Source organism: Daucus carota, chromosome 2, assembly GCF_001625215.2.
Source record: "Daucus carota subsp. sativus chromosome 2, DH1 v3.0, whole genome shotgun sequence".
In the NCBI taxonomy this organism is placed as follows: Eukaryota; Viridiplantae; Streptophyta; class Magnoliopsida; order Apiales; family Apiaceae; genus Daucus; species Daucus carota.
The window spans coordinates 34,153,903-34,168,338 of record NC_030382.2 but is presented as its reverse complement, the minus strand read 5'-3'; the positions used below and the strand labels follow the sequence as shown (position 1 = coordinate 34,168,338).

The following is a 14,436-nucleotide window of genomic DNA, read 5'->3' as shown; positions in this document are numbered from 1 at the left end:
CCCGACAATTTCATACACGACATAAAAATTCGTGTTTGTGTTTACGTTTTTAGTACACGACACGAAAACAAAAGTACACGATCTTAATTTCGTGTCGGTTTAGGGGTTTAACCATCAGGTACACGATATGACATGATTTATATAATAATAGATAATTAATAATAAATATAGTAATAACATGATTTATAGTATATAATTCAATATTAATAGTAGTTTTTTTTAAATAACATAGATATAATATCAAATAATATATAAAATTTGATGAAAATATCAAATTTTAAATTATCAAAATGTAATTTAATATTCTATTTTTCTATTTCGTGTATATTTAGTGTTGTGTACTTTTCATGTATATTTCATGTCATGTACTTTCGTGTATCATTTGTGTCGTGTATTTTTAAGCAAAAAAAAATGTTGTGTATTTCATATCGTGTCATGTTGTTTCGTTTTTTTTTTTCATGTCGGGTTCATGTTTGGATTTCACGTTGCGTATCAAGTACACGACACGAAATTATACGACATAAAAAGTACACGAACTACAACGCTAACTCCTATTATGCTTGTTATAACAGTTAACTAATTTTTAAAAATAATAAATTATTATAAATTCAAGTTGTTATAAATATAATTATTTATTAATATGATTAATGATTAAATTATTGAAAAATTATAAACTAAAATTCGACAAAAAAATTTGAGTATAATATCATTTTTCCCGAACAACATGTAGCGAGTAGCGACTACCGATACATCACACATGCAATGGGAGGACATGATCCCTCTCAAGTCTCAACCCGACACAATATAAATCCGCCTCAACCCCAAAACCACCTCTCCCGCCAGGAATACCATCGCTTTCTCATTCCAGGGCTCCTCCTACACGCCAAAACCCTAGCCCCACGCTCGCAGATGACCAGCTAATCATCTACACTCACTCACTCTCCAGGCTCCCACTCAGCACTATTTGGGGTTTAAGATCAGTCTGTAAGTCATGGCTATCTCTTACTTCCAATCCTCGTTTCATCAAATCTCAACTATCTAGATCAACTGATAACATTTTCTCATGGCTTCCTGAACTAGTTGTCTACAACATTTTCTTAAGCCTTAATGTCAAGGATCTTTCACGAATTAAATCGGTGTGTAAATCATGGCTGTCGCTTATTTCTTGTCGTCATTTTGTTAAGACCCATCTTGCAAAATTCAGTGATGACTCTCACTTAACTCATCATCGACTGATGTTTTGTAATGCGCCTTTTATTACCCATGAGTATCGCCCTTATGTTGATTTTAGTGTTCGCGGTGGAGAGCTTGTTCTCACGGGCTGTTCTGTGCATTCTTTGATTAATGGGGAGGTTACGAAGTCGGATAAGCTTTACAATCCTGTGAAAGATATGGATAATTGGACTTATGTTGTTGGGTATTGCAATGGGTTGGTTTGTTTGGCTTGTTTTGATGGTAGTGTGTTCTTGTGGAACCCTTCCACCACAGAATCGACAAGACTGCCAAAATATGGAATTCCGCATACAGTGTTTGGGTTCGGGTATGATGAGCGGAAGGATGATTATAAGGTCTTTACAATCATTGGTGATCGGGAGAATAAAGTTTCGGTTTATAGCTCAAATTCTGGTTGTTGGAGAGTGATAGGAGAGTTTCCCTTTGGGAAATTATCTTTCGAGACGTGTAGGGGGCAGTTTGCATTTGGAGCTTTGCACTGGCTTGTTAATCAAGGGGATAGGCGTAAGGATATTATTGTTGCTCTTGATATGAACACAGAGACGCACCGAGAAGTTCTGCAGCCAGATTTTGGAGAAGATGTGTATGATTTGACATTGGGCACTCTTGGCAATAGCCTTTCTGTAGTTTGTCAATATAAATCTGGTGCTGATATATGGGTAATGAAGGAACATGGCGTGGCAGAATCTTGGACAAAATTGTTCACCTTCTGGATCCCGGTTGATCTCCCATGGAAACCAAGAATAAGACCGATCTGCATGCTTGTAAATGGTGATGTTATAATGCTTTCAGACTTAACCATGATACTGTTCAACCCAGGTACAGAAGAAATCCAGATGCTGTTTGACACGTGGGAGAATCCGTCATACAACATTTTCAAGAGTTCAATGTGTACTCTTATGTTGAAAGCCTAGTTTCACCCCCAAAACTAAATACACTTCCTATCCCAGTTTCACGCCAAATCTGAACCAAAGTTTGCAGCCAACAACATCCGAGAAAGAAGGTCCTTATATTCGCCTTTGAGCTTTTAGTTGTTCTGTGTTTATTTTGCATTATCCACTATTAATTTTCAGTAGTCTGACTCTTACTATTTTGCAATTTAAATGATCATACCTGAAGTTGATGATCGTACTTTATAATGAAACTTACATCATGTTAAATTTATTCTTCTTCTTTGGATAAATTGGGCATGTCTATTTGATTATGCTGCTGTCTCAGAGAACCATAGTACTATACGACCCTAAGTTAAAGGATCTGTTAAGCACCCCTTTGGACAATCCTTATATGCATACTCATACTTAAAGAGCCTAGTGCAGCCTACCTTTAAGCTAAAGCTTGCACACAATGGTTGGTGACATAAGGTCCATTAAGTTATATCTTGTCATTTGTTTTCAAATCACACCTTGGAGTTTTCTGTTATCTAGTGATGCTAGCCACGATTGATTTTGCATCTCTGTTGTCATTGGTATTATCCTTATTGGTCTATAATTTCAATTTGTATATACTCACCTTTGCATTTGTTGCCTATAAAATATGTAACGACTCAAATTTATTAAATGACGCTACTTATTTGTTTTCCTGATACCGTTCTGCTTAAAGGGTAGAGGAAAGTTGTTTCCATTTGAATATAATGTTGTGCTTGACTGGTTGAATGTATTTTGTTCTGGTGGATCTTAGAGAGCATGGTCTAGTTAGGCAAATTCCTGCAAAGCTTGTTAGGTTTACAGTAACTGTTTTTATATGACCTATCGATTAAAAGCATCATAACTTATGACATTGTTGAATATGATCGGAGGCTTATTCTTCCAAATCCTTTGAATATGACAGTTCGAAGGATCTTTCTGGCTGTCATAAGTTTGTAATTGTCTTGTGGTAGTTTGCGGAGCACTGTGATGATTTTTTCCAGTAGCTCTTGGGCACTTACTGGGGTTTGCTTGTTTACGTAATTCTGCACAAAATAAAGAATCATGTGGCTTTTACATTTACCAAACTGGTTGATCAGTTAAATACTAAAAACTTAATCCACAGGATGTAACTTCAATTATCCAAATTGGTTGGTCATATGGTCTATTTTGCTACGTTTGGGAGCTATGTTGTCAGATTTTTTGATCCATTTTCTCTGCTATTTTTTTGTGCCGCTATTAAATTTACGACGCCATTAAGATATCTACGAAGTACTTGTGCTTGCAGGTGTGACATCAAAATAATTCAAAATTTTGGTGACTGCATCCATTATATTATTCTAATTAATTCACTTTTTTGTATTTTTTTCAAAAATTTCCTCCTCAAGGTTGAAGCATGGAGAAAGAGTGCAAATAGCTGTAGTTTGACACGATCAATATCTGAACCAATTTCTGTTTCTAGTTAAATAAAAAGGCGAGATTCATGAAGTTGTAGTCGAATTTGATGGCAAAGGGTGTGCGGATTGAATGCCCTTTTAGGCTTTTTGTTGGTTCTTTAATCAATATACATTTTACCGAACTATTAAATTTTGTTCATTCTCTAGTATTGACTGAAATCACAAATTAATTTCGTTTATGCTCGTCGCAATGATTTACTTGTATATGGTGGCTTCGTAATTTTGGCAATTCTGGTTGCTAGTTAACCTTTACTTCTACAAATCTTGATTTTGATGCTATTACACATATCCTCCTAAATCTGTTATGTTTGCTTTGTTTTTTGAGTATTTTATCAGCTGAATGTGTTACAGTCTAGGAAACGGTGGAAGCGGGTTAATGATGGCGATAATAAGATTGTTTCTACTGTAATGGACGAAATGCTTAAGTAATACAGTTCTGTATAGTTCATCTCGTGGATGACAGATGTTGAAAACTGAATTTCTTTCTGCTGCACTAGATTTTGGAAAATTTTCCAGCTATCATCCATGGTATACATAATTACATATCCACGGCGTGGATATGAAATTGTATGACATAATATTTTTATAGCTCGTAAAATTCTCATTTCTCTTTTCATAATTAGAGGAAAAAACTTTAATAGAATAAAGTTCCACTTCGATGTTCTATAAATGCAAACAAGTATAGAGCGGATCTTGGAATCCATGTATGTTATGCAAATAAAATATAATTTAAAATTTTATAATATAAGATCATGCGATATACTCCCTCCGTCCCAATCAATTCTATACCGTTTCTTTTTTGGGATTTCCCATCATTTTTTATACATTCCCAGAATAGCAAATTTTTATAATATAAAACACTACTACACTTATTACATTCTCCCACTATCTCCCTTCTATAATAATAAAAACACTATTACATCCACTATCTCAAATTTATTATTAAAAAATATGTGAGTCCCACCACTTTACCCACTTTTCAATTAACTTTACTCATTTCTTACATTTTTTCTTGATCTCCGTATCCAATCCCAATGTATATAATTCATTGGGACGGAGAGAGTATGATTTAACTTTTATATTTGAAATTAAAATAATTCATAAATTATTATTTTTAACCTGAAAAATTAAAAAATATGAACAATATTATTATTATTATCAGATAATAAATGAAGTGTGTACATACAGTCAAAGGGACAATCAAAATGGGGGAGGAAGTACATACAGTAACAGTAGCATATGATATACAATCAAAATGGGTTTGCACTGAATGCTCGCTGATAATGCGTATAAGGTCGATAAGGAAGCTGTTTTGGTATATCGCAGCTGTTTTTATGAATCTTCGTCTTAGTTGGGCAAACCATTTACAGGTAAACTGTTATAATTCACCAAGTGATGATCTTTACAAAACTGATCATAAATTCAAACATATTTCTTCTTGTTATGCTTCATCACCCAGATATCAAGATTCAGTTATCAAATTGCTACTTCATTTAATTAGCGAAATCCTTTTAGGAACAATGATATTTAACTTGTTTGTAATTGTCTGTGTGTTTTAATAAACTTTTTCCCGCTACAGAGACTGCATTGATTCAGCGTTTAATATCAAGGGAGCAATGACGGGTCCCAATTGCCCGAAGATTGAGGTTGGCAGTTGGCTGTATGCAGATGGCTCTCTGCTTATTGACTGGATTTTTGGCGAGGATCTGTATGAGTATCACTTATCTGATGATGTAAGTGAGAACAAGTAATGGGTTGTGTTTGATTTACATCTGATATGTATAACAGAGTTCTCCGACATATGTTGAGTTTTTGTTGGATTTTAACCTTTTTAGTCCATCAATCATTTAAGCAAGTAAGCAAGTGCATCTTGAGCCCTAGTTCTCTTGAATCTAGGTTCTAGAAGGTATTTCATCATAAGCTGGGAATTAAAAACACTGAATTCACATTCATTTCATCAGATGATGTTTGTTGATGAGCTTTCTAGTCATATTTACTTAGCCGGTGACCTGTTGCCAGCATAGAAATAATTAATTTATCAATTTACTTTCTTTGCCTATATCCTTTGGATATATGGCAAGAAAAAAATTCCTTTAGGGGTGTTGCTATAGAATATCCCATTAATGTTTTCAATCCAATTAAAGTTAATTTGGGCAGGGTATGTTTGGGAACAAAAGTATGGCCACTTAAAAACTCCATTAATGCCCTTTGAGATGAATTTTGAGTTCTAATAGAATCATTTGGTGAAATTTTTAGGACTTTATTGGAGTTTTGATGGTCTTAGACTTATGGGTTGGAGATCTGATGAAGATTTTTTGAGGCTTTCTAGTCTTTGATCTTTATTAGAGTTTAATCAAGTTTTTGAAGTTTATATTATTTTTAGTTGAGGTTTGAGGGATTTTTTTTTGAGTTTAAATGGAGCCAAACTTTGAGTTCCGAAATACCCCTATCAAGTTAGCTAAAACTGCAAATTTAAACAGAAAAACTACCAGAGGGTGCAAAATGCTAGGATAAGGAAAAAGAGGACAAAAGTGCATGATCGTGACTATGTATATGAATGTCAATATATGTGATTTTGTTACTTTTTAAACATTTGTTTGAATTTTACTAATTTTCATTTAATCCTATACTCGTAGACAAGCAAGAAAAAAAATCCTTACTTAACTATACTTGTCGTGAAAACAAATATAACTTTTCATTTAATCCTACACTCTTAGACAAGCAAGAAAAATCCTTGATGTATCTTAGTTATTCTTTTTGTATTTATTAAATAAGCATCTTTTTGTATTATGTATAGATTAATACAAGATGCTATTAATATATTTTTATAAATAAGAAACTAAAGAATCTGATTCTAAGCATCTATTAAACTTGATCGAACGGTTATATACCATAATTTATAATATGCCTATTAGATTATGAACTAATCATACATTGTTATATACTCTATCATATTACTTTATCAGTTGGCATTATATCTTATATAATTAGCATAAGGCCACAAGCTAGAACATATGTATTAAATTAAAAAAAGGTAATATATACTATCTTTGTTTAATATGAATAAGAATACAAATAAATACAATATGTTCATTATATAGTTTTCAAACTTGTTATGATATGTATGTATATAAATGAAAATAATATTTTCACCCATGATATCAAATAAAACAAAAAAAATACTGAAGAAAAAAAATCAAAATATATTCAAAGTAACTCGTGTATTGCATGGGATATGATAAGCTAGTATAATAAAAAAAAAATTAAGTTTAATTTCTTCTTCTTGTGCTTGCCTCCATCCTAATTATCCCCCGTTGCACATACATCCATCAGTAATCTCACTTGAATTTTGTCGCACTGGATACTGTAATAGCTGAACATTTGTTACTTGTGTGTTTAGTTTGTCTCCATGTTATTGCTAACTTGAGAGAAATATATGCTCTAAGCTCAAATGTGGCCCTCACTTTTATCTTTGTACATATTTTGCCTTTTATCTTTGTACATATTTTGCCTGGAAAATTTGAAATGGTTATATAGTTAGGGTTTACCTACAGTGGTGGTTTGGCCAGTTATTTGTGCTTTTATAGTGTTTAGTTAGTTTTATCGCAAATGCGGGATGCAGTTTAATATGGAAGCTTGAAATTAGTGTTTTTGGTGTTGTGTGTGTGGGATTAGTATATGTGTTGCTAAAGTTGAGTTTCTTGATCATATGCTTTCGATATTGTTTTGTACGGAAGCTTGAAATGGATGTTTTTTGATAGGTATATACGAGGCATGTATTATTGGAATCAAGCTGTTTAATAAAATTATGGAGTTTTTAGACTTTTTGTTTATTGAAGTGATAGATCAAGGATTAAATGTTTCTTGCTCGTTTTGAATCTTGTAATATGTTTTATAATAATTTTATTAGTTGATGCAGGAATATGACGATTTTACGAAATATTTATATCTGGTTCATTTTTGAGAAACATGATATATGCTCTATTGGTTTAGTTGGATTGATATCTAGATCATATCATTGTTATCATGTCCAAATTTGAATAATAAAACCAAACCAACTCAAACATGTTCAGTCTAAGGTTTGAAAAAGTATATAAAAAAAATTTGTTTCTAGTGCGTCAAATGTGCAATGTTCTCGTGCTCTTTGATTTTATGTTACTCTTTACACTTTTTATTGAAATACTGTTAATTTTTGTTTAGTGTTGTACTTTATTATACTTTTTCGAGAAAAATACAACTTTAACCATATTTTGTATACAAGTGAAGTATCTTAGTATATCTTTGTGATAATTTTTTTGCCATATCTAAATTATTCCTTTTGTATTTATTCAAAAAAACTTGAAGGCCCCACTTAATATTTTATACCCATATTTGGGTAATCTAATATTCCTACAATAAACTCTGGTAAATAGTCAACTACTCATCTTTATCCTGACCGTCTATTAAACTTGATCGAATGGTAATAGATAAACCATAAACTATAATATATTCTGTCAAATTATATAACCCAATAGATAAATTATACTCCCTCTGTCCCTTTCATTTCTTTACACTTTTTTTCAACTGCTTGACACACATTTTAAGGTGCATATAAAGTATAGGTTCACGACTTTTAAAAAAAAAAATCTTGTTCTGTATAAAAATGTAAACATTAAATTTTTATTCAGAAGAAAAAAAATTAAATAATTTATCAAGCTATATTTTATAAGAGTCTTAAAATGCGTGCCGAGCCTCCGTCCCCCATTGTAAACAATTGAGAGGGGGAGTATATATTTCCCTTCATGAACAAAAAAAAATCTATTACATTCATCTCCTCTTCTCATGATTGCACCTTTCTAAATTATTATCCACCACACTCACACACTCATATTTGTACCTAAATCTTAATTGAATTTTGTTGCAATGGCTAATATAATAGCGGAGAACTTATTGCTTGTGTGTTCAATATGCCTAGATTCTATCACGGATTACAAAGAAAGATCTGTTGCTAAGCTTAAATGTGGCCATGAGTTTCACCTCGGTAATTTTTTAAGTTTTTTTAGTAGTTTACTGCCTTTTAAAAAAAATTGTGGTTGATTATGAAATTGGGGGATTTAGTAAATTATATATGTTGTTAAAGTGTTTAATCAGTTTGACTGAAATGGATATCTTTTGTGGTGTGTGTGTCTGTGTGTTGGGAGCACTATATGTGTTACTAGAAGTCTAGAATTGAGTTGTTTATATCTGAATATTTGATGTAGATTAGTATGAAAGCTTGATTAAGATGATTTGTTGTTAGGTATATCTAGATTCTAGTTACTAGAATTGGGGTTTTCAATGGTTGTAAGGTATTAGTTCATTTGAGTGACAAGGAATGCTGACTGTTATGGATTAATTGTCTCTTTCTGCATTTGACAATGTTCTATGTTTATTGATGAAATTTTAGTGTTTTAATTGATTTAAATGACACAGGATTAGAGATGGCAATCGGGCCGGATCGGGTCAGGCATAACAAAATCCATATTCAAGCCTGAAAGTTTTATCCATACCCAAACCCGACCGGAACCCGAAAATGGATACCCGAACCCAATCCAATGGATTTTGGATCGGATTCGGGTATACCTGAAACCCAAATTATCTTTGGATTGGATATCTGAAACCCGAAAACCAAACCTGAACCCAAAATATGAAAATATTTATAATTATAAATATTGCAAGCACTTGAAATCGAACACGCAATATGGAGCACCAGGGGAGATGAATTTTAATGTTCCAACTTCTACTATTATGCCACAATATCAATTTTGTTTATATATGTATAACAAATATTTTATTAATCAAATTAATTAACAATATTTATTAATCGAAAATGTTTTGTTCACCATATTACCTGTTTGAATTATACTATAATTTAATTTTATTATTAGTCAGTTTTTAGCTTAAAGATAAATATATGTAATAAGACTTATACAAAAATATGTATATTGCAATATGTCTAGTGTATAAAATAACACTCCCTCCGTCCCCTTTTACATATGTATTTTGGCCTTTGATCAATCAAATCGACTATATTTTGACTGAAATTTACATATATCATATAATTGAAAATAATAATAATTATTATTATATCATTATAAAGTATATTAGTCTATTTTAATATTTAACTTTCAAATTTTAAAAATAATGAATAGATAATTTGACTCCTTGAAAACCAAAATGGACATGTAAAAGGGGACGGAGGGAGTATATAAGTATATTATATACCTGAAAGAACGAAGAGATGAAGAGATTTGGACTCGATTTTGAGATTCAGTGAAGCACTCCTCCTTGCTGGCAAAACCCTTGTTCGCTTTGCAGAAACCCTAACTCGCTGTTGATGAAGTGATGAATTGTCTAGCGTGTTTGTATGGCAAGATTGGATCATGTACTTACTGATTTAAGGATCAATGTTAAATTATGTTTCCATGTAGCCTTGGTCATTATATGGTGGATATCATTAGTTGGCGAGTTATTATCTTTGTTTATTTTTTTTGAGGAGAGTAACCATCTACTCTTATTATCTAGAAATGAATGTCTGTAGTGTACGCTTCAGTTGGATTTTAAGAGACAGGCCTTTTTGGAAGATTGACATAGGTCTTTTGTGGTAGACTCAGTCACACCTGAAAATATTACAAGATAAAATAAAAACTGTATTGGAAAGCATAAATGAAGTATAAACAGTTGTCCATGTTCTGCTTCATCAAGTAATCGATTACAAGTTTATAAAGATGCAAGATTCAACTATCAACCTGTAAGTTAATTTTATTATGAAGTCCTTTAAGATTAAGCACCATCTTGTCTTCATACTTTCGTGGAATCCTATCTGATGATGTTTGTTGACTGAAGCTTTCTACTCACATTTTGCTAGCTGGTGTGGCCTGGTGCCAACACAAAAGTAATTAATTTTCTTACTTTGCTTTCTTTGCCGTGATTCTTAGGGTTTTATTTCAAGAAAGAGTTGTTAAGCAGTGTCGCTATAGGTCTTAAATTCAGAGCTTATAGGATTTCAATAAAAAGTACACAATTATATTGAAAAATGGTATATCTAGGCGGTATTAATTAATTTATCCTGGTTAGTCTCTGGTAATTTCCTATTCAGGACTCAATGCATGTGTATGTGAATTCCAAAATATATTGCATGTTTATACTTCGTGGGAGAATTAATATTTTACCATTGCATTTAACATTTAAGTAATTGTGTGTGTGTTCTCATTAAATGTAGATTGCATTGGTTCGGCATTTAATATGAAGGGAGCAATGGTGTGCCCTAATTGTCGGAACACTGAGGGCGGCAATTGGCTATGTGCAGATGGCCCAGATCCATCGTTGTCCGACTCCAGTATTGATTATGGGACTTTTGCTGAGCATACATACCAGTTCCTTGTTGCTGAAGATGTAAGCACCCTTACTCCCTCTTGACCCTAGGAAATACCTGTGATGAATAAACCCCGAGTGCAGTCATTATCCCATGCCTGGGGCCCTCTTACAATGATCTATCTTCTAAGTGCAATTGTTTTAATATGAATAGTTGAATTATAGTTAATTAGTTCCACTTGATGTACATGTGATATGTATGACAGATTTCTCAATTATGATATATTAAGATCTTGTTGATTTTTAACCTTTCAGCAGCCATCTGGACATCGTAGGTTACCATTAAGTGGATTGACAGGAGGTCATTCATCATTTGAGTAAGCACAGTCTGCAGTCTGGATATTTAATCATCTTGTAGTTCCTTGACATCTAGGTTCTAGAGGAAATTTTTTTGTACTACAATTAAGTTTTCTGAAAAGTTCACTTGTGCTACAGTTTAATTTTTTTCAGATGTTTGTATTTGTATGTGATTTTCCATTCTAATGATGTCCTCAAACCAGTGGTGGTTATGTCTCATATGCTATTCAGAAATGTCGTGGTCACATTACACCTAAATTTAGATATATCATATAAGTCTAATGTTGAACAAATAACTCAGTGCAACAAAATTATAGACCCCTACAACTTATGGAGTTTATAGTTCTTCCCACATAATCTATAGGTAGTCACTAGTAACTCTTTTTGGGTATATTATAGTAACGCTATGGATTTTTAAAGTTACTTTAAGTGAGGTCATAAGTTTCTTATATAGTAATAATTATTTACTATATCTGCAAATTTAAAAGTAGTTTTTGAAACTAACAGTTTGTGTTAAGTTCTTTACAAGCGATATACAATTTCAATATTTTCGATTTATTGGCAACTAATGGGGTAGGTTACTTGGTTAAGTTTTGTGCAATATTGGTTATGGCTCTTGTGAGTGATGGCAGTAGGTTTCATTTTTTTTTTTTAATTTTGCTAATTTGGCAGGAGGTTTTCTTTTGGATATATATACATAAATGTCTAGATATAGAGAGTGTGTTAGGGACATGAGGTTTGAAGGGTATACTAGATTTGACATTATGGTTAATTATCAGCTTCAGTGGTGTACCAATTCACCTGAACTTGGACACCGTTCCCTTTTGGCATCTCTTTGTGTAATGTGTCTTGCAACTAATTGTCATATCTGACTTATCTGACTCGGTCATTTTCAAAATTTCGGGCCAATGAAAACTGTATTTTCAGGGTGTTAGCTATTAGTATCAGATTATTTTTGGGCATTGAACTTGGGTCACCTTCAGTCATAGTTTTTCTTGTGCTGATATCCTGTTTCGTGTTAAGATATTTGAAAACTTCTTTATAACGTTTTGTTGTGTTTAAAATCTTACAGGCAAGTGGAATTTACATTGGGATTTCCTGGTGTCAGAAGATTCACTAGTCCAATGGGATTCCCCAGATTGGCACCTGGTCTACATTCAGCCACACCTCCTCAAGGTGGTTCCAATATTTCCCCTCATTTAGACGGTCAAAACCTACATGAGGAAAACAGGGGCCATTTATCTCACTTCCCAATAAGGTTGTCTCATATTAACTCAGGTAGGGGGTCACAGGGACAGGCTTCTGGTGGTGCAGATCCCGGCCACAGGTCTGGAAACTTTTGGCCGCTATGATCATAAAAGATTTAAGTTTTTAGTTGCAAGGCTTTAATTAGCCAATTATGGTGCCTGAACGTTCAGAATTTTGGAGTAAAATCAGCAAGCATGTTTTAACATGCTCAAACTGTACATTCAAAATGCACCACATGCATGATCTGCGTATCTTATATAAACTGTTGGTGGGGGTTCATAGTTAATTTTTGTAGTTGCTACCATGGATTTTGGTTAAAATGATGCTTCATATAAGACTAGCAGTTGTCATTTGCATAATAACTTAAAAGTTATCATCTCTTAAATGAAATAATGATAGTATAGCATATGAAATTTAAAGGATTGAGTGAATTTTTAACTATGGAATTGAATTGGATATGAAGTACCAATATCTTACTTATTAGGTTATCAGTCTGATTCTAGAATCCTCACCCCAGCTGAATATATTACACGAATTCTGATTTCTATGCGAATCCATGTATCTGTAGTATGTGTTTATAACAATATTAGTTCCAGAATAGCAACATTATCGGTAGGGACAAGGTTAGTGCTTGTAGTCTTAATCGAAGCTCACTAACAGTCCACTGGTTATCACAGAAAAATGCTGGATGACCTGGTTTGTCCCTTTCTCTTAATTAGATGATAATCATCTCATTTCTGATTATAGTTTGCTTGAGGATCAAAAGAGTTGCTGATTCTGCTAAAAGAAAGAGAGGTATCTTGTGTGGAGTGTGGAGATTCATATAAGCTTCCTTTTACTCTGAAAAGTCCGGCAGGAGCTGCAGCAACTTGGAGGACTAAAATCCTCTTTCTTGCAACTGGAATGTTGAAAAGACAAACAAATAAAACTTAATTTTAGGCTGACTGATCCCTACAATGTCACTTCAGTATTCATGACCGGACTTTTGCTGAGGATGTGTATCGCTATTTCTATGCTCACGATGCAAGCACATTTACTTCTTCCTGACCCCAGAGAATGCTATAATGTAAAACCTCAAAAGGGTCTTTTGATATCGGGTGAGAATGGAAATGAGGAATATGGAAATGAGTGTCTCAAGGATGTGTAAGGAATGATTTACCCACAAAGTGGGATTTAGTTTACTAGTATTCCATACAAAAATTACTAATCCAAATGTTCCGATTTCCACCGAACTCATTAATTATGATCCAGACGTCCCCAAGTTCAACCCAGCTCTCATATATATATAGTTGAGATATAATATTTGGGTGCGTTTGATTTACATATGTCACTGTAACATCAGTCCCTTAAGCGTGATTGTTTTATATGAATAGTTGAGATATAATTTTTGGACTGCGTTTAACTTTTATATGATATGTATGATAGAGTTCTTTGCATGATATGTTAAAATTTTGTTGGATTTTAATCTTTCAGTCATATGGCCTTCGTTGGTGTCCGTTTAGTGAATTGAAAGGAGTTCATTCATCGTTTGAGAAAGCACATCTTTAGCCTGTGGAGAATATGGGCCATTTCTCTCACTTCCCAGTAATGTTGCTAATTGCTTGATAGGGACTCTGGTTCAGGGTCACGGCAACAGGGGTCTGATCATGCAGAACCCAGCCACAGGTCTGAAAACTTTTGGCCGCGGTGATCATCAAAGGTTTAGCTTCTTGGTTTCAAGGCTCTTACAGCCAGTTATGGTGCCGGAAACTAGCTTTTGCAACTGTCAAAATTTTAGCCCAAAATCAGCTTATGTAATCTGTTAGTTGGGTTCTTAGGTAATCTGCATATTTTGCTACTATGGGTTTTGGTTAAAATGCTGCTTCCCATATGACTAGCAGTTGTCATTTCACATGTGCATAAAAACT

The 14,436-nt window shown here is 33.3% G+C and overlaps 2 protein-coding genes across 3 annotated transcripts; both read left to right on the top strand.

Moving 5' to 3' along the window:
* Positions 1 to 776: 776 nt before the first annotated feature.
* LOC108207415 (F-box/kelch-repeat protein At3g23880) lies at positions 777 to 3,998 on the top strand (the record flags this gene model as incomplete). Its single annotated transcript, XM_017377864.2, has 1 exon — positions 777 to 3,998. A coding segment is annotated over one exon (1,371 nt), but the record flags the coding sequence as incomplete, so codon positions are not given.
* A 791-nt stretch (positions 3,999 to 4,789) lies between these two features.
* Positions 4,790 to 14,385, top strand: LOC108206554 (E3 ubiquitin-protein ligase IPI1). 2 transcript variants are annotated; one of them, XM_064087215.1, is made up of 6 exons: positions 4,790 to 4,962; positions 5,172 to 5,325; positions 10,457 to 10,505; positions 10,833 to 11,005; positions 11,243 to 11,301; positions 12,354 to 14,385. In XM_064087215.1, exons 2-6 carry the CDS (start codon positions 5,209 to 5,211, stop codon positions 12,631 to 12,633), a joined length of 678 nt encoding a protein of 225 aa, XP_063943285.1. In that variant the 5' UTR covers positions 4,790 to 4,962; positions 5,172 to 5,208; the 3' UTR covers positions 12,634 to 14,385. The 2 variants fall into 2 exon arrangements, with proteins under 2 accessions (XP_063943285.1, XP_063943284.1); XM_064087214.1 differs by having other exon boundaries at positions 11,240 to 11,301.
* Positions 14,386 to 14,436: the final 51 nt, after the last annotated feature.

Excerpts from the sequence above, each read along its gene's own strand:
- LOC108206554 (XM_064087214.1), top strand. The coding sequence starts at position 5,209 with ATGACGGGTCCCAATTGCCCGAAGATTGAGGTTGGCAGTTGGCTGTAT. Across the intron at positions 10,506-10,832 it reads GGCCTGGTGCCAACACAAAA|ATTGCATTGGTTCGGCATTT; the intron begins GTAATTAATTTT and ends CATTAAATGTAG. Across the intron at positions 11,006-11,239 it reads AGTTCCTTGTTGCTGAAGAT|CAGCCATCTGGACATCGTAG; the intron begins GTAAGCACCCTT and ends TTAACCTTTCAG.